At 37.4% G+C, this 19,787-nt stretch overlaps 1 protein-coding gene across 3 annotated transcripts in view; it reads left to right on the top strand.

Moving 5' to 3' along the window:
* The first annotated feature begins 325 nt into the window (after nucleotides 1–325).
* Nucleotides 326–19,787, top strand: part of RAB11FIP3 (RAB11 family interacting protein 3) — a 153,915-nt gene continuing 134,453 nt past the window's right edge. For all 3 annotated transcript variants that reach the window (XM_072601714.1, XM_072601706.1, XM_072601720.1), the window contains exon 1: nucleotides 326–1,414. In XM_072601714.1, the coding sequence (XP_072457815.1) occupies nucleotides 326–1,414 (1,089 nt within the window). The remainder of the gene's footprint in view (nucleotides 1,415–19,787) is intronic.

Raw genomic sequence — 19,787 nt, 5'->3', positions numbered from 1 at the left:
GGTCAAGATGGATGCGGGGGCCCGACGGCCCCAGCCGCGGCTTCGCCTGGTCCGGGCGCTGGAGGGTCTGGGGGTGCCCGCAGGGCAGCGGCGCCCGCACGGATGCAGTGATGCTCTCGGCGGCCGCCGCCCGTCCTCCTCCTCCTCCTCCTCCTCCTCCTCCCGCGGTGTCTGAGGAGCTCTTTTGTCTGCGGCCCGAGCCGCAGGGAATCACCCGCCGCGCAGCCCCGCCGTCGCGGGCCGCAGCCCGGCCTCGGCCCTGAGGGGTGGGGGCGGGGTGGGGGCTGCTTCGCCGTCGTTGGCCTCCCCGGCCAGTCTCCTTCCCATGAAAATGGAGCCGGATTTATTCGTGACTCTGTCCGCATCGGCCGGGACCACGTCGGACTCCCTGCTGACGTTCGGGGACCTGTTCCCGGAGCAGAAAGGGAAATACTTCCTCATGGACCTGGAGAAAGTGTCGGAGGAATCCCGGGGGCAGGTGCCTGGTCCCGATCTGGTGCTGCTTCCTCCAGAGACCCCCCCGCAGCCCTCGGTGCTTTTAGGGCCTGTTCTGCAGGAAAAGGGGTCTGTGGCTTTCCAGCAAGTTTTGGGGGAGGTGAAGCTCCGCCAGGACTTATTTTCTGAAGGACCCATCAACTATTTGTATCGGTTAGAAAATCCGGACCTCTGTCTTTTGGACCAAGAGACCCATACTCCTGTCGCGGACCCCGACCGGGATTTATCTGTCAGTGACAAGCAGATGTCTTTGCTAGGTGTGGTTAACGATTCGTCTGAAGAGGATTTTAATACAGCTCTTACCTTGGGGCAGGATCCCGAAGTCTCCGACCGGTTAACAGGTTCTGACGAGCAGGAGCAGGAGGACCTCTATGCTCTGGAATTGGGCCCACCTCGGTCACCTCCGCAGGATTTACAATTGAGCATGGAATTTAGGGAGCAGGAATCATGTACGGAAAACCGCCTTGGAGAAAGGGATAACATTCTTCAGGATCAAAGAGATTTTTACTTAGGCATGGACCAGGCTGCTCCCCCGGACACCAAAACCCAGCTCTCAGGACTTGATCCAGTTTTTTCCTGGACTAAAGAGCCAGAGGATTATGTGCCCGGAAGATGCCAGAAAAGTGTTTCGTTAAGTGCGGAGGATTTAAATCATAGTTACCAAATTAGTAATGAAATAAACTTCTTTCCCTCTTTCACTACTTCCACTTTGTGTGATCTGAAATTAGATATAGTTCAGAATAACCTGGGCCAACCCTCTGATTTCAACCAGACTGAACCAATTCCAAATGAGCCTTCCGGGTGTCAGGAAGATGGCCCTCGCCTCAGAGCTGTGTTTGATGCCCTAGACAGAGATGGGGATGGTTTTGTCCGTATAGAAGAGTTTGTTCAATTTGCTACGGTTTATGGTGCAGAACAGGTAATATAATCCAACATTTCTCTGATTTAGGTAATTGTTTGTATGTCCTTGACTATGTGCCTCCCATGTGTTTTTATTTCATCTGAAAATTTATCTTTTTGATTTTCCATCATGAACAAATAATGTCACTAGTATATCTGTTTACATTAAATATTGGGCAATCTTGAAATGTATGGACAAAGATAATAGCGTTGGGAGGGTTTTTTCCCCTTCCACACTGTAGTGTCCTTTATCTCTGATCATATTTCTTTGAATCTTTTTCCCCCTCCCCCCCTTTAAAATTTTGTTTTTGTGTCACTCTCCCACAAATACGGTAAAATATCTTCTAGATCTAGTAAGGATAATTTTATCAACTTTAGCCTAGAGCAATCTTGGACATAAAGTTAGAGGGGCCAACCTTAATCAAAAACCTGAACTTATAGCTGGGTTTTTGGGGGAGGGGGGTTGAGGTAATACATAAGGACCTATAAAATCCTGTAACTGCGAAGGACATATTAGTAGCTTCTAGTTTTGAACAGTTATTTTAAAATGTGTGGTTAGGAATTTTTCTAAATAATGGGGTTTTTTATTTAGAGCCAAGAAAAGTAGAATTATTTTTCCCTACCTCCAATTGATTTTCTGCCTATACTCCTTTGAACTATTTAATTACTAAATGCACAAATTAACAGATGATTAGCGTTGGAAGGAAAGGCTGAGTTTGAACCAGCTACCTCTGGAACCTCAGGCAAACTCCCTCTGCCTGAGCTACCAGGCAGGAAGCTCAAGGGCTCTGTACAGTCAGCAAGCAGCCTTTTGGCTTGGCAGCCACAGCCTGCAGTGATGTTGCTACTGCTGGGTGGGATGCCTCCTCCTGCCTGTCACTCCTTCCTCTTCTCTTCAACTCAGGGCCTCCTCACAGGGCTTCTTTCCAACAAGAGATAATCATGGCATATTGTAGATCCAGAGCTGGAAGGAACCTCAGAGACCATCTAGAGTGACTCCCTTATTTTATAGATGAGGAAACTGAGGCCCAGAGAGTTTAAATTACTTGCCCAATCTCATCTATTCTAACCCTTTCTTTTACAACTAGGGAAACTAAGGCCACATAATTGTTTTTCCCCATGACTAAACTAGTCATCAATAATAATAACATGTATATAGGCTCTTAAGGTTTGCAACGCACTTAGCTCATAGCAGACCTGTGAGGTAGGTAGGTTGTACAAGTGCTATTACCTAATATATAGATGAGGATACTGAGGCACTGAGCAGTAAAGTGATCTGACCATGATCACACAGATAGGAAGTGGCAGATGTGGGATTTGAATGATTCTATCAGAAAAATCTCTTAAGATTTTGATAGTGATAGACGTAATTAAATTTTTAGTTTACCTTAAGGATTCTTCTTATTTTTTAAAAACCTCTCATTAAACATTGTCTGCTTTTCAACATTAGTTGAAAACTACACATTGTTACAAGTTCTTGTCTAAAGTGATTCTTAAGTTACCATCCTTTTCGCAGCTTAAGGCTCATCATTTTCAGATACATATTTGCATTTATGTATATGGCACAAGATCATGGTCCTTATGTGACCTAGTTTATAGTAATATGTTTTATTAGAAGGCTATCTGTACCCACTGTTTTGTAAACTATAGGGTAATGACAAGTTCCTAAATGTGGTTCTGATAGGATTTTATACTTTGGTGGCTTCTTGTATATACATCAGCATTAAATTGGGCATTAAAGTATATTCACAATTTAAGCAGAAATCCTTTTAAAGATAAAATGTAATATCAACTATTCAGAATACTATTTACTTACTGTAATGATGTTTATAAGTCAGCCTTACCTATAAAAACACAATATTTATGATATCTATTGTCTGAAACATACTGTACACACATGACAATATAGCTATCTATCTCATGGTTCTTTGAGCGTAGCCTAGGAAGGTGTGGAGCCTACTTAAAAAAAAAATCTTTATGTTGTCACTTCTAAATGACACCACGCCACCCCAAAGCCCTCCTTGAAACAAAAAAATATATTTAGGCATAACAAAGCAATACCTTGGCCTTGTGCCCCATTTCATATGTTGGAAGGTGATCAGAGAACCTACCTCTTATGCATACTATCTGAACGACCTTGAGTAAGTCATAATCTCTTGTGTCCTCATTTTCCTCATCTGTAAAATAGACATAGGCTTCTGTGGCTCTTTTCAGCTCCTGATCTATGACCTATGAGAGCCCCCCACTAATCAGAGATTACTAATGTCTTTCAGGTTTTTCTTTATACTCTTGTGAACTTTGCCCAGAGATAGTTCTCTTTTTTCTGCTTATTTTGTTCTACCTCAGTTTATTTAGACAAGACTTCCTCTGTAATCTTTATAGCTGTCATTTCTTCTGGGGCAAATAATGTTACATTTACATACTACAATTCATTCTGCTGTTGCTTAATTGATGGGCACCCACTTTGTTTCAATTTTTTTCTTGTTACCATAGAAAATACATTTTTGTCCACATTAAGATCTTTCTGTCTTTGATCTCCTTGTGTTACACATCTAATAGGGATTTCCCTGGATCTGATGGTATATAAAGTTTAGTACCCTTTCTAGAATAGTTATAGATTATGTTCCAGAATGGTCAGATCAATTCATAATTCCAACAATAGTGCATTGATATGCCATTTTTGTCTTCTGTTGCCTTTTTACATCCTGAAAATATCTATTAATTTCATTGTTATTAAATGACATATATCTGCATTTGAAGGTCATCTGTGTTAGTATTTCTTTTTGGACTGAAGGTATAGCTGAGAAGTGACACGTATCAATTCCACATTTACCATGTTGGTCGTCTCTGCCATAGTGCTGATAGTGTTTCTATTTTGCAGCCTTTTCTCTTTGCCATGTGGACTTGACAATATCTTTGTCTTTGGTTTCTATATAATTGTGTGATCTTTAACCATTGACTGTGCCATATAACTTAAGAATGTGGATGGGCTTCAGTTTGTACTTATGAAAATATTTCTTATATAGATCATTAAATTGCAGTGTTATGGGAAATCTTGGTATATGGGGGACAACATAAGGTAGAATGCTGAGTTGGAGTCAGGAAATCCCCAGTTCAAATACTACTTCTAACACTTACTAGCTGTGTGACCAAGGGCAAGTCATTTAACCTTTTGAGGATAACAACACCCATAACATTACCTTACAGGGTTGTAGTAAGGCTTGGATGAGTTAATGTGTCTAATCTGCTTTGCATGCCTTAAAACAAAATATAAATGTCAGCTATTTTTATTATCAAATACTCCAATAAAATTTTCCTACGTCTTAGGTTCTTTTTCTGGTTTTAGAACTTCCTTATTTACCTTATTTGATTTCTTTATATCACATGTACTCATTTAGTAGCTAGAAAATACTTTGAGCCAAGTTTCATCTTACTGACTTTTAGGTCCTTAAATTATGTTCATTTAAAAGTCTCCTGGTCTTCCCTTATTGGTCAAGTGAGAAAACTTTGAATTGCTATTTAGGGGGTTGGTAAAACAATGAAATCAATTCAGTGAATATCTTATAAACATCTACTATGTGCAAGATTGAAGCCTTACCTTCTTCATGGCATAAAGGTGATTTTGGGTTCTTAAGAGTTGTCCTGTGAGGCAAATTTTACCCAGTTGAAAGACTTCAATTATGGGCACATTATTTGATGGTATATCTGTTGTCCAAAGACCAGCCTAGCTAAGTTCAGAGAGGTTCATTACCAGGTGAACCACATGATGATGAACTTTTTAGCCATTGCACTGCTTAAAAATCACATCTTAGTTTGTAATTTTTGTTGGTGAAGGTGATCTGATGAGATTACAGTAATGAATTACTGAAGTATTTGCCAGTCACTATACTAAACACTGAGAATTACAAAGATTTCAAGGAGATTAAATATAATAAAAGAGATCAGACATGTATACAAATAACTGTTATACAAATTGTACAAAGAAGGGAAAAGAAGTTATCCAGACATAGTGCTATGAGACTTTTGAAAAGGGAGACATATGAAATATGGGGAGGATATAAAATATGACAGCCAATATATTTTTCATTCCCTTCATTCTGGCACAGGTGCCTCACATCTTTTGCCTTCTGGTAGAATTGAAAATTTGAAGGCTGGTAGTGACCAAATTTGTTGGGAGATTGTAGCAGTGGCTGCTTCCTCAGAGGCTATCTTTCATTAATTCAGATTTCATCAAAAATTGGAGGTTAATGATAATTCTGTGAATTATGAAGCCCTTTAGGACACTCATAATCAGACTTTGATTTTGGTTGACCATCTAGGTATATACTGACCATGTTGCAGTTTTAGAAATTTAGTTCACTTTGATAGGAAAACCTATCTCATAATACAGGAGAGTGGGGGACAGGGGCACAAGCAGGGTGGGGGGGAGGATAGAGGGGAGGGCATGGGGAGGAGAATGCAATACGAGGTCGACACTCATGGGGAGGGAAAGGACCATAAGAAAATAGAAGTAAAGGGGGACAGGATAGGATGGAGGGAAATATAGTTAGTCCTATACAACACAACTAGTATGGAAATCATTTGCAAAACTAAACAGATATGGCCTATATTGAATTGCCTGTCTTTCAAGGGGAAGGGGTGGAGAGGGAGGGAGCTAAAGAAGTTGGAACTCAAAGTGTTAGGACCAAAAGTAATGTTCTTACCACTGGGTAACAAGAAATACAGGTTAAGGGGTCAAGAAAGCTATCTGGTCCTACAGGACAAAAGAGAAGACGGAGACAAGGGCAGGGAGGGAGGATAGAGGAGAGAGCAGATAGGTCACAGGGGCAATTAGAAAGCTTGGGTTTGGGGGGGGGAGGGGATAAAAGGGGAGAAAATTTGTAACCCAAAATTGTGTGAAAATAAATGTTAAAAATTAATTAAAAAAAAAAAAAGGAAATTTAGTTCACTAAGCTCGACTTTTTTTCCCCATGATGTGGAGGCAGAAGCAAAACTTTACCAGCTTTTTTTTCAAATGACTTGTTCTTGTCATTCCCTTCCTATAATCCAAGAATCCATTAAAGCTGAAAGGAAAAAAAGAATGATCTTTGAGTTGGATGGATGAAATAATTGTCATCTAGTCTTATAATCACAGAGAAAGTGAAGAGTAGCTGGTATTTATTTATGTAGTAGTGGTTTAAAAATATCAATCCTTACACCTTGTTGAGGTAGCTAATAAAAGTGTTAGGAATAATAAGATTAGGAAACCACAAGATTAAAGTGACTTGACCATGGTCACATGGCTGGTAAAAGGCTCTTGATTCCAAGGTCATTGCCATTTCCATTGCAGCTTGCTTCCCTTTCCAAAACCATCATTTTGAGGTTTGCATCTTGGATCTGCTCTTTACTTGGCAGTTATTTTACCCAACACTCCTGTTCTACAAGCAGTCAAGGCAGAATAATACCTTGACAGAACTTTAGAGTCAGAAGGAACTTTAGAGCTTACCTGGTCTATCGGATTGAGTCAAAGGAAAAACAAATATTAAAAAATATTGCTTTTTAAAAACCAATCCTTTCTAGTGAGATTTCAAAAATATGAAGCATGTGTGGCTGATTAATTTATAAAGTCTGGTCAAATGGCAGTACATGTCATTGACTACTGATCAGATGACTACAGATTTATTTAATAGTTAAGAAAATTTCATTTGATAACTTATAAATTTTAGCAAATGTATTTGTTAAAAGTTTATTAACATTTTGTTTTTCTTGTCATTTCCTCATGCTCCTTCCCCTTCCCCTTATTTGTATTCTTATAAATTTGACGCAGTTTTCTATATATTTGAGAAATAAGATCTTTATCAGAGAAATTTACTGTATAATTTTTTTTCACAGTTACGATTACTATGTATTTCCCACCATCCTATTTTTTCCCATTTATGCTTCTCTTTTTCTCTCCTTTCACCCTGTTCCTCCTCAAGTGTTTTGCTTCTGATAGTCACCTCTCCCAGTCCACTTTCTCTCAGTACCTCTCCTCTCCCTGCCACCTTCTCTTTTCACTTTTCTGTCTTAATTCTCTGTAGCGTAACATGGATTTATGTATCCAATTGAGTGGATATGGTATTCCCTCTTTGAACCAATTCTGATGAGAGTTAGCTTCAAGCTTTGTCTGCAAACCCCCTTCATCTTCCTTTCCACTGAAACTCTTTGATGCCTCTTTTATGTGAGATAATTTACCCCATTCTACATCTCCCTTCTCCTAGTGTATTCCTCTTTCTCACTCCTTAATTTTAGTTTTTTCAGACATCATCCCATCATAGTCAATTCATATCCATGCCCTTTGTCTATGTAAACTATTTCTAACTGTGTTGATGATGATAAAGTTCCTAGGAGTTCTAAATACCATCTTCCCATGTAGGAATGTAAACAGTTTAACTTTATTGAATCTCCTGCTTATCTTTTTATCCTTCTCAAGTCATATTTGAAAGTCATATTTTCTGTTCAGCTCTGGTCTTTTCATTGGGAATGCTTAAAAATCCTCTATTGCATTAAATATCCATTTCCCCCCCAAAGGGTTATACTCATTTTTTCTGGGTAGGTGATTCTTGATTCTGATCCAAACTCCTTTGCCTTCCCGAACATCATATCCCAGGTCCTCTAGTCCTTTTATGTAGAAGCTGCTAAATCCTGTGTTGTCTTGACTGTGGTTCCATGGTATTTGAATTGTTTCTTTTTGGCTGCTTGTAATATTTTCTTCCTTGACCTGGGAGCTCTGGAATTTGGCTATAAAGTTCCTGAAAGTCTTCCTTTTGGGATCTCTTTCAGTAGATGACTGGTGGATTCTTTTAATTTCTATCTTGCCCTCTGATTCTAGGATCTCAGGGCAGTTTTCCTTGATAGTTTCTTGAACTATCTCTAGACTCTTTTTTGATCATGGCTTTCAGGTAACTCCAAAAATTCTTAAATTATCTTTCCTGGATCTGTTTTCCAGATCAGTTGTTTTGTTTTCCAGTGAGATAGTTCACATTTTCTTCTATTTTTTTTCCTTCTTTTGACTTTATCATATTGTTTCTTGATGTCTCATGGAGTCATGGTTTTTAGTTGTTCAATTTTAATTTGTAAGGAATTACTTTCTTCAGTGAGCTTTTTTACCTCCTTTTCCTTTTGGCCAATTCAACTTTTTAAAGAGTTCTTCTGTCCAAGGAATTTTTGTACATGTTTTCCCATTTGGCCAATTCTGCTTTTTAAGGAGTTCTCTTTAGTGGATTTTTGTGCCTCTTTTTACCATTTGTCCTATTCTGTTTTTTAAGGTGTTATTTTCTTTAGTATTTTTTTGTCCCTCCTTTTTCAAGTATTGACTTTTTTTTCATGATTTTCTTGCATCATTCTCATTTCTTTTCTCAATTTTTCCTCTACTTCTTTGATTTTTAAAAATCTTTTTGAGTTCTTTCAGGAATTATGTTTTGGAGGACTGAGGCCAATTCATATTTTTCTTTGAGGCTTTGCTTGTAGCTGTTTTGACTCTGTTGTCTTCTTCTGACTTTGTGTTTTGCCCTTTCCTGTCATCTTAGTAACTTTCTATGGTCAGGTTCTTTTGTTTTTGTTGTTTGCTCTTTTTTTTCAGCCTATTTCTTGACTTTTAATTTTATGTTAAAAGTCTGCTCTGCTCCTGGAGTGGAAGGACTACTGTCCCAAGCTTTAGGTTTTTCATGTTGCTATTTTCAGAGGTAGCTCTGGGAGAGGTCTGTAAATTTTCAGTTTTTCAAAGGTGGTATCTAAAGAGAGATGTAGTCAATGTACTCCTGGCCTGTGCTCTGGTCTGTAAGCAACCATAAGCACTATTTCCTGCCCTGGAACTGTGACCAGGGTCCCTGCTCCCCTGCAGCCACACACTCTAGTGTGTTTTTGCTCCTCCTCACTTTGGGACTAGGATCCAGAACCAAGTATGGATAATGCAGCAGAGTCCACCACCCAGTGACAGTCAATCTTCTTCTGTCTTTGCTCTGTCCTCCTGACTGCCCCCTTCCATGATTCTTTTGATAGGAGTTGGGACCCTTCTTTGTGTTAGGATTATAGATAACTCTTTTGGCTGAACCATTTTTTTTCAGCTTTTAGGAATGTTGGGTATTGCTCCTTGCTATAGTCATAACCCTTGGCAAATGGTAGATAAACAGTGTTTTGGTCTAGGCAGGGACTAAAGTATAGAGGCAATAAAGAATGCTATTCAGTGCTAAAAAGTCAATAAAAATTTTTTTTGAGGGAGACCACACTTAAGTAGCAGTATTAAAATCAAGTAGTATTACAGGCAGTTCTTTTCTTTAGACTCCAAAAGCAGTCTTAATACTGATACATTTAGAGTCAATAGCTAACAAAATAATTGTGGAGAAGAAACTCAGGGCTTTTTTCTATTTTTAAATCTGTTAAACCTTATAAAATGTTGAATTAATATGTTCCTTGCCTGCTTTTATTAGATTGGTTTTTCTTGTTGATTGCATGAATTTTCATTAGAAAATTTTGTGGTTTTCTAAAAATTTTGTTACCAATGGCAATAACCTTTCCCATTATCTAAACTCCTGTATTTGTAATTAATTTCTCAAGGAAAAGTATGATACTATAAATAAGAGGGAAAAAAATTTAGATATTTTAAGGAGTTTTTGAAGAAAAAAGGATGGTAGGAGAGAGTTCACTATACTCTAAAGAAGATTGTCTTTGGCAGAAAGAAATTATTTGAATAAGTACCTGTTCGTCAGTTTGAGTCAAAATGCTTGATGTTAATTTTTATGTATTTCTAGAGAATGTTTAACAACTTAGAAGGGAGAGTTGATTTTTTTCTTGAGTTGGCATTGCTCTGGTCACATTTTTGGTGGGGTGCTTCTGTTTTTCATAATTTTTAGAATCAAAACAAAAATTGAGCCCAGCTGTCCTGTCTTGGGTTAGTGCTTGGACTACTGGGACATGTGTTCTAGCTGCTGTTTTGTACTGAAAGCTTCCGCGGAAGGTCCATAGAATGGGCAGGGCATGTTGTATAGTAGCGAACATTTAATAGCCCTAATATCTCCTGTGAGATTTTATAATATTGATGATTTTAAGTTTTAAGGGTGTGATAACTTGGAAAATTTTTAAATAATAAAGACAAAGGTGATGGGTTATTCATTGTAGACTTAAGTGTGTTAATTTTTATTCTTTTTACTCCTAGCTTTCCATGACTTGAAACCCAGAGAACACATTTGCTATTTCTAGCCTTTTTCTTTTGGAAGGGAAAAGGATAAAAGATATTGTTGAAATGTTTTTTTGTTAAATAGGTTACCTCTTTCTTCCTCATTCTTTTTTTTTCAGTGTTTGGGATTTTTCTCGTTTATATTTACCGAAGTTTACTTATGGTCTCAAAGCTGGTTCCTCTCCCCTGGAGGATTTCAGAGACTTTATAACTGGATGTCAGGGATGTTGTAGAGGAAATTCTTCAAGTTGGACTAAATGTTAGCTTCTGAGGTAGATCATTGGAAATGGTCATTGCAATGGAAAGTCCTTTCCAAGTCAGAGATTATGACTGTGAAACTTACCTAAGTGATAAATGTTGTAATCTGTAGCTGTGAATAGTTGAAAGACCTGTAATTTTGGGTGCTGGGTAGCTTATAAGCCCCTAAAAATTACATAGGCACGCGCAGCAGCTGTGTAGGTACTTTTGAGGGAAATTCTTCCTCCACATCACTTCGTAGATGCAAGAGGTTCCTGTTAGCCAACTCTAGGGCAGTGACTAGTTAACAGGAGCTCTTCCCTCCCTTTTATATTTTTGGTGGGATAGAGTGAGACCCACATGATGAGTAGGCATAAATGGGTTGGGATTTACATTGCTATTATCATTATCTTTCTCCAAAAGTAAATCCTCTAAACTTCCATATTTCTATAAAGGACACTACCATTCATCTAGTCATTCAGGGTTTACAATCTCACTTCTTCAGGATTGCTTAAGCCCACATAACCAATCGATACCTAAATCTTGTTGATGTCTCCATATCTCTGAGGACTTTCTCTTTCTCTTTACTAACATCATAGTCATTACCCTATATCAGGCCCTTGTCATCTCCCAGCAAGGTTTTTAGAATAGTCTCAAGTCTCTTCCCTCTCCAATCTATTCTTAGCACAGCTGCCAAAATGCTTTTCCTAAAGCCAGGCCTGACCCCACTCCTCTTCACAGTAAATTTTAGTGACTCCGAGTTGACTCTCAAATCAAATATAAATTCCATTTGGCACCTATGGCCAGTCTATCTTTGCAGCATCACATAGATCACTTCTCTTTTTTCATTCTGTGGTTTAGATAGACTAGACTTCTTGCTGTTTCTCGTACATGAAATTCAATCTTCCATCCATACACCTTTACACTGGTTGCCCCATGCTTTTAATGTACTCCCTCTTCATCTCTGCCTCTTGCTTAAAATCTTTTATTTCTTTCAATAATTGATTCAGATAGTGACTTCTACAAGATATTTTGATCCTTTGATCCAACATGAAGTCTTTCCGGATCTCCCCAGCTCCTAGTGTCCTCTGCCCTCAAATTATTTTTCACGTATATATGTGTGTTCTGTGTTACATATTTATGTACATATTATTTCCATTAACAAAATGTATGCTCTTAGAGGGCAGAACATGTTTTATTTTTGTCTTTGTGTTGGTAGCATTTAGTATAATGTCTGACACATAATAGGTACTTAATCAGTGCTTACTGATTGGTTATTGGAGGAAACTTCAGAATTGATATGATCACAGATACATTTAAGTATTTGAGAGATTCACTTGTGTGGTTTCAACATCTCCACATTTGTCTGAATCTTCAAATTCATGAAATAAGCCACAGGAAAAATAAAACAAGTATCTAGAAAAAGACATGAGAAGAGTTATATAGTATACTATGAGAGCATCTGCAGAATTCTAGACTCAAATATTGGAAAAAATGCAGATATTTTACCATGTAATATTCATTTGACAAATACTACTCCCTCTTCCGTATATACCTTCCCATTCTTCTACGAATGGTTTTCTCAGTCCATGGCCTCCGAATCAGAGGCTTTGGTGTGTACTTCCAAAAGGCCATGGGATGACTCACTGGGCTACAGTAACAAACAAAAAACCCACAAACCTTTATCCCTCAAAGAATATTTATGCCAGTATTTTCTCCATACAGAATGTCTCCAGTTACCCCTTGGCAAAATATGTAAAGGAATTGTCATACTTAAAGATGCTACATGTATCTTTCTTTTACAAAAAGATGAATGTCCCAGGTTTGATGACCAGTGTCTATAAATAATATATTACTGATATTTTCAAATACCCAGTAACTTGCCTTTCAAGGTAAAATGACTTAGATTTCTTTTTTTGTTGTTATTTTTTGTTTTTTATATCATTCCTCCCCCCTAGTACAGCCTTTCCTTTTCTTCAATCCATAGAGTTATCCTTTATAAAAAAAGAATAAAAAGAAAGGAAAAAGAGTTCAGCAAGATTAATACATTAATAGAGTCTAATAGCTTATGTATAAATCCATAATAATAGTCACCTGTCTTTGCACAGAAGGTAGGGAGATGCATCTGGGGTTAAGCGTGGTCATAATAATTATATAGCATTCTTTCAGATTTTTCCTTTCCACTTACATTTTTGGAGCCATGTGTATATTGTTTTCTTGATTCTGCTTATTTCATTTTTGTATTAGTTCATAAAAGTCTTTTCCTATATCTTTGTAGTTTTTATATTTGTCTCTTATGGCACAGCAATATGTTACATTTGTGTATCACAACTTGTTTAACCATTCCCCAGTTGATGGGCATCTACTTTATTTCTAATTTGTTGCTACTGCAAAAAGTACTGCCATAACTCTTTTGGTATATATTGGACCTTTCTTTGTATCTTTAACTTCCTTGTGGTATATATCTACCACTGGGGTCTTTGGGTCAAAAGTCATGACATTTTATTAACTGTCGCTGTAATTCCAAATTGTTCAGAATGGTTGGATTCATTCACTGTTCTACTTGTCTTTTACTGTGTTTGCCTCTACACAACCCTTCCATCATTTATCATCGTATTTCCATCATTTGACATCATCATCAATTGTGTGGATGTGAGTTGAAACTTCAGAATTTTTTTTATTTTCTTAACTAGTTTTAAAATTTTTTTACTAGTTTTTAAAAAAATTATTTATTACTAGTGATTTGGAACAATCTTTAACATAGTTGTTAACAGTTTGCAACTCTTCTTTTCAGTGGTTTGTGTATGTCTTTTGATTGCATATTCATTGGGGGAATACTTTTGGTATTATATGTTTGTTTTATTTCTCTGTATATCTTGGAGATCAGGTGATGTTTTAACACTGAGTGAGAAAGTAACAATTTTTTAGAAGAAATTTATGCTATGGACATTTTGGAAATGGATGTTTGGAAATGTTTCCATTGTTATGTGATTTTATTGCTGAAAATGATATGTGTGTCACCTATATGAACTCACATATGTATACTTAAAACACATGGAAATAGAATTTTCCAACATGTTTAAAAATCTTTCAAATGAAGAGTTTCAGTGGATTTTGTGTCTATTTGTTAAAAATATAAAAATGCAACACCTCCAAATTAGTTTACCAGAATAACTGACATCAGGCAAGACAGAAATTTATGAGCTGAATTTCAACACAAACTTTTAAAAATATATATAATTTATTTATTTTTCAGTTTTCAACATTCATTTCCACAAGAATTTGAATTCCATATTTTCTTCCCATCTCTCCCCACTGCCTACCCCAGGACAATGTGCACTCCATACTCCTTCCCCCAGTCTGTCCTCCCTTCTCTCACCCCCCCCTTCTTCCATCCCCCTGCCCTCTATTTTCCTGTAGGGCAATGTAGATTTCTGTACCCCATTGCCTGTACATCTTATTTCCTAGTTGCATGCAAAAACAATTTGTAACATTCATTTTTAAAGCTTTGAGTTCCATATACTCTCCCTTCCCCCCTGCCCCACTCACTGTCATTGAGAAAGCAAGCAGTTCGATATAGGTCACACATACGTAACCATGCAGAACACTTCCATGACAGTCATTCAGCACAGACTTTGGTGGGATTGATGGGTGGGATCCTGGTGAGTGTCAAGATCTAGTAAGCAGAGCCTCTTCCAAATGAGAGAAGCTGCCCTTCTTTTCTTGGAGTTACATAGCTTTGGGGAGCACTTTTTTCATGAGTGGCAGTCCTGAAATTAATCAAAATAAAGTCAGCTTAGACTCGTGCGCAAGTGTATAATTTGCATATAAATATGAATAGATTTGAGGTGAAAAGCAGCAAGTTGTAGTGGTTAGACAGCCAGCCTCCAAACCAAGAGGATGTGGTTTGAGTACCATATCGGAAACATGCTGACTGCATACTGAGTAACGGGGAAAGCCTTCAGGCTGCTAAGACTGGATGTTGCTGAGGAAGTTTCTTCACCTGAGAGTTTCCAAAGCAATGAAATCACAGGTTCAGGAAAATTCTGTGAAAATAATAATCATCTTACCTTCTGGTAAGCAGCTTATAATTGTGCAGTTTTGGATATTTTGTTACAAATCTTGAATAGAGATCAAGGATAATGAAAAATGACTTTATAAATAGTGCTTTTGAAATAATTACTTAGTGAACATTTGAAAAGTCTAGGTATAATACTTTTTAAAGGAATAGCTAACTGGAAAATTAGGCATTTTAAAAACCACATTAAAACTTTTGAGCACCCCCCTCTCTCCTGAGCACCAGACTCACACTTCCATTTGCTTCCTCACTATAGAATTAGGACTCTCAAGGGGAAGAGCCCCATTTTTATCTTTGTATCCTTAGTACCTAGTACACTGCTGACACATGGTAAATACTTAATACATGATTACTAATTGGCATTGATTTTACATCTTGTTTTCCACTTTGAACCCCAAATTCAGCATGTCCAAACTAGAATCCATCCATTCCCCCCAAAAAACCTTTTCTGCTTAAAAAGCTTTCCCACTTAACTTTGCTGTTTCTGCTAATGGACATCAGTCACTCAGGTTCAAAAACCTGCTCAGTACAATTGTGAGCAAATAGCTGGCTTTGAACCCTACATCTTGTCACTCACTGGCAGTGTGATTATAAGCAAATCCCTTAACTTCTCACCTATAAAATGTGGGAAATGAAGTAGGTGACTTTTCCATCTCTAAGTTTTTGGCACTATGATTTCTGACCTTCTCCTTTGTTGTCCCAATATCCATTTGATTGCTGAATCTTTTTGATTCCATCACCAAAAAATATCCTTCTTTCTAGGCAGGTAGGTGGTACAGATACAACGTTGAGTCTGGAGTCAAGAAGACTTAAATTCAAATCCAGCCTCAAATACTAGCTGTGTGACCCTGGGCAAATCCATTATGTTTGCCTTAGCTTTGTCAATTGTAAAATGGAGAAAATAAGAGCATCCATCTTTCAGGTGGTTGTGAAGATCAAATGAGATATTTGTAAAGTGCCTAGCACGTAAGTAGACACTACGTGAATACTTATTCCCTTCTACTGCTCTGCAGCCCTAGTTCAGGCTCTTGTGACCTCTTCACTGGACTGTGGTAGTAGTCTCCAAACTCGTCTCATTTCTCTAGTCCATTCTTTGTACCACTGCGTGAGTGCTTAATGCTTAGCTCTGGTCACGTGATTCCCCTGTTTAGAAACCTCAGTAACTTCCCATTGCCAACAGGAAAGCGCAGATTCCTTTGCTTGGCATTCAGGTCCATTTACTATCTAAGCTCCAGTCTGACTTTCTGAGCCAACTTTGTACTTGGTGTTGTAGCCAGATTGGACTGCTTGTCGTTCCCCGAATTGACCTGGTGTTTTCCTGTCCCTGCCTTTTCTCGCTCTAGCCCCTGTGCATTGAATCTCCTCTTCTCACATGCTCCATTTCTTCCTGTTAATCTTACCTAACCTTCGAGGCTCAGTGGAGTTCTTTCTTCCTTCCCTACTCCTCTCCTTCCCTCCCTCCTCCCACTGATATCTCCCTCTTTTCGTTTCTATAGCTTTTTTATTCTTTTCTTTTGTACTTTCTACATGACTACATTATCGTTTGGATTATACTTGTTTGTGTGCATGTCTTCTTGTAAACTCTTGAAGAGTAAGGATCATGACTTATCCAGCACCTACATCACCTTGACTGTAGTAGGTACTCAGTAAATACTGGTTGAATTGAATTTTTCATGTGCTTTGGCCCATTATATTGAATGAATTGTAGGCCAATGGCTTGGCAGTGTTGAATTTTTAGTTTTCATTTTAACAAAGAATAATCTTAAACATTAGGAGAATTGGGTTTATTGTTTTAAGGTTTGGAACTGTATTTATCTGGAGGTAGTTTAGTCAGGCTTCCTTAATTGTTCAGATCTTTTCTGTATTATCCAAAATAGGCAATGAAGGGAAGAGACAGAAAGTACTTGGAAATACTTTTTGGAAATACATCATCTGCTTCAGGAAAAGCTCCTTGTTAATTTGTTCCAAAACACAATACTTAAGTCTCTAATCCCAAATTGTTTCCTTTCTTTTACCTTCCCAATTTTTTTTTGGCTTCCTGTTTGGCACAGTGAATGATAATTCCATCATGTAACTGTTACACAGTTGGAAAAATTAAAACATCTTATTCTGGATAATCCTAGTGCATAGTTAGAAGAACATGTGAAAGGAAAATATATTGCAGTTGATGACATTCTGGTTGAATGTATTAGTGCTATTTTGTTGAAGCCTTTTTTAAAGCATGTATAAGAAACTAATTCTTGTTTTATATTTACTAAGATACTTTGAGGATAAATTAATGAAAGTTTCTCAAGACCTTTGGAAGAATGACATTGCAAATTTAGAGCATAATTATTTCAAATAGAAAAACCAGTAGGTTTTAATTTTCCATAAAACACTTCTGTGGTAGTGCCTTAAAAAACACAACTGCATTTCTTTGCATAAAGACTTAGCTATTTGGATTAGAGTCATGTTTCATAAAACATTGAAGAGAGAATTTGGAGACTAGAAAAGCTATTTTCACTATGAAATGATTATTAATCAGCAGAGTTTATTGAGCAGTTAGTGTGTGTTGAGAAGGATACCAGTTATACCAGGGGATCACGAAAGCAATTTACACTAGTTCTTGGTCTAAAGACTTTATGGTTTTAAAATGTTGGTGAAATAGGGGAGGGAAAAAAAAGAATCTTTTTTTTTTTTTTTTAAATTTCAAAAGGGCACACTGCACTCTTCTTTTGGAATACTTTGAAATATTTGTCATTTTTCACTTTAGGCCAGTATTCAACAAGTTAGACTGACCTTTCCATCAGTGACTCCATTTGAAGCAAATATTATCTGAATCTTGTCTTTGGTTCTTTCTAGGAGAATGAGTTGTTGGTTTGGTGCCAGTAATGTAGACAGACAGCTATATTCTGATTTTAGACACTAGTAGTCTTCTAAGTACATAATGATAATAGTTTACACTTATATGGTGACTTACAGTTTACTAGGCATATTTTTCTCACAAAGAGCCTGTGAAGGAGGTAGTGCGAGTATTATTTTCTCTGTTTTACCGATTAGGAAAGTGAGTCTCAGCAAGATTAGATGTCTTTTTGTCCATGGTCACTATTAAGTTTTACTAGATCTTTTAAAGTTCCAACGGTCAGTATGGCTTGAGTCTGAATTTTCTAGTGCTGTACTGTGCTGTGAATTGTAATAGTAATCTCTTGCTTGAATGTGATATATTGAGTTTGTGATCATTATTGAACACTGACAGACATTAAAAAACCCATTCAGAAAAATTCTGGCAAATTCAATCTGTGCTACGTTCTTTTTTTAAAGACTTGTTTTTCAACAACTAAAAGAAGAAGACAAAAATAACAGTGAATATGGCTTTGTATTTTTTAGAGAAAATTAAATAAACAAGTTATTTCCACATTCTAAGAAACAGAAGATTTTGCTTTATGTTTATGACAGCAAGGTAGTGCAGTGGATAGTACTGACTCTGGAGTCAGGAAGCCACTAGTTCAAATTCTGCTTCAGACTCTTCCCAGTTGTGTGACCTTGCCCATGGTGTTCAGGGGAGTAATAGCAGCTCTTACTGGATTGTTGGGAGGTTCAAACAAAATAACATAGAAAGCCCTCCATAAGTGTTAGCTATTATTATTAACAATTTCTTGCAGTGTTACAATAGCAGTGATGCCCCTTTAGTGTAAATACTTCTGAAATCACAACCTTTGTTTTGTTTCACTTAAGGTGCTTAGGTGCTTAGAGCACTTCACCTTGCTATTTTTGAGCAGATGTATTAACCCCCTTTTTATACTGGAAGCTAGTATATGGTTTTTTTATGTTATGTAGAAAGAATTATTTATCTTTGGAAATTTTTTCAAAAGAGTTTGTAAATATGCCAGAGTTTGGCTGTGAGAAGCAGTAGTAGTGGAGTGGCTAGAAAGCTGGTTTCATAGTCTGGAAGGGCCTGGGTTCAAGTCCTTCCTCTGACACACATGACCCTGAGTACGTCATTTAATCTCCTAGTGCTTAAGGCAGTTCTCTGAGACTAGAAATTGCAGAGAAACTGCCATTTTTAATTCCTGTCCTAGTGTTTGGTTAAAATAATTACAAGTAACATAAATAATACACTTCAGGAAAAAAAAACCCAATCATTCAAGAACTCAATTTAAAAAAAATTAACAGCCATTTCTTGTTAGGGGTAGTGGAGCAGAGATAACGTGTATAATGTCATTGCAATTCATGAATACACTGCATTTAACATGAATCAATTTCAAACTCTTTAGCTTAATGACCCTTTTACTGGAATGCCTAGGACGTTTCAAAACTGATTGATAGGAATTTACCTCGTCTCTTTATCTACCCTCTGACAAACGTAAAGATCTTATAAGTAATAAAATGACCAAAACAGCAGATCAAGTATCTGTTTTTCAGCAATCAGTGAATAATTAACCTTTGGTTATTATTTGTATTTTTGAGTACTTATTAATTCTTCTTTCTGTCTGCTCCCCCCCACCCCTTACCTAATTCTTATCAAATGTATAAAAGGCAGTGTTTTTCAAAAAATGGGACTGGACATCCATTCCCTACCTCACTCTGCAGTCCCAGGGAGAGGGTGGAGGGAAGGTATGTAATTAAAACCAGAAGTATAGATCTCTGAATAGGTGTTTGGAGATGGTAGTTTGGGCTTGTAATTGTTAATGGAAAATAAAATGTTGTGATTTAATGTAGAATGTAAACTTTTCTAGGGCAGGGCCTTTTTGTTTTTGTCTTTGTATCCACAGTACACCCAATAGGTGCTTGATAAAGGTTTATTGAATGAAACTGGTGATGGTGACTTTAAAAATGGACAGAACTATAAGCTCCTCCGCCTCTTGGAGCCAATACTCTAAGGTCTTTAAGAACCCCTGAAATACT

The sequence above is a fragment of the Notamacropus eugenii genome, chromosome 1 (assembly GCF_028372415.1).
Source record: "Notamacropus eugenii isolate mMacEug1 chromosome 1, mMacEug1.pri_v2, whole genome shotgun sequence".
Taxonomy (NCBI): domain Eukaryota; kingdom Metazoa; phylum Chordata; class Mammalia; order Diprotodontia; family Macropodidae; genus Notamacropus; species Notamacropus eugenii.
This window is presented reverse-complemented; position numbering and strand designations above follow the sequence as displayed.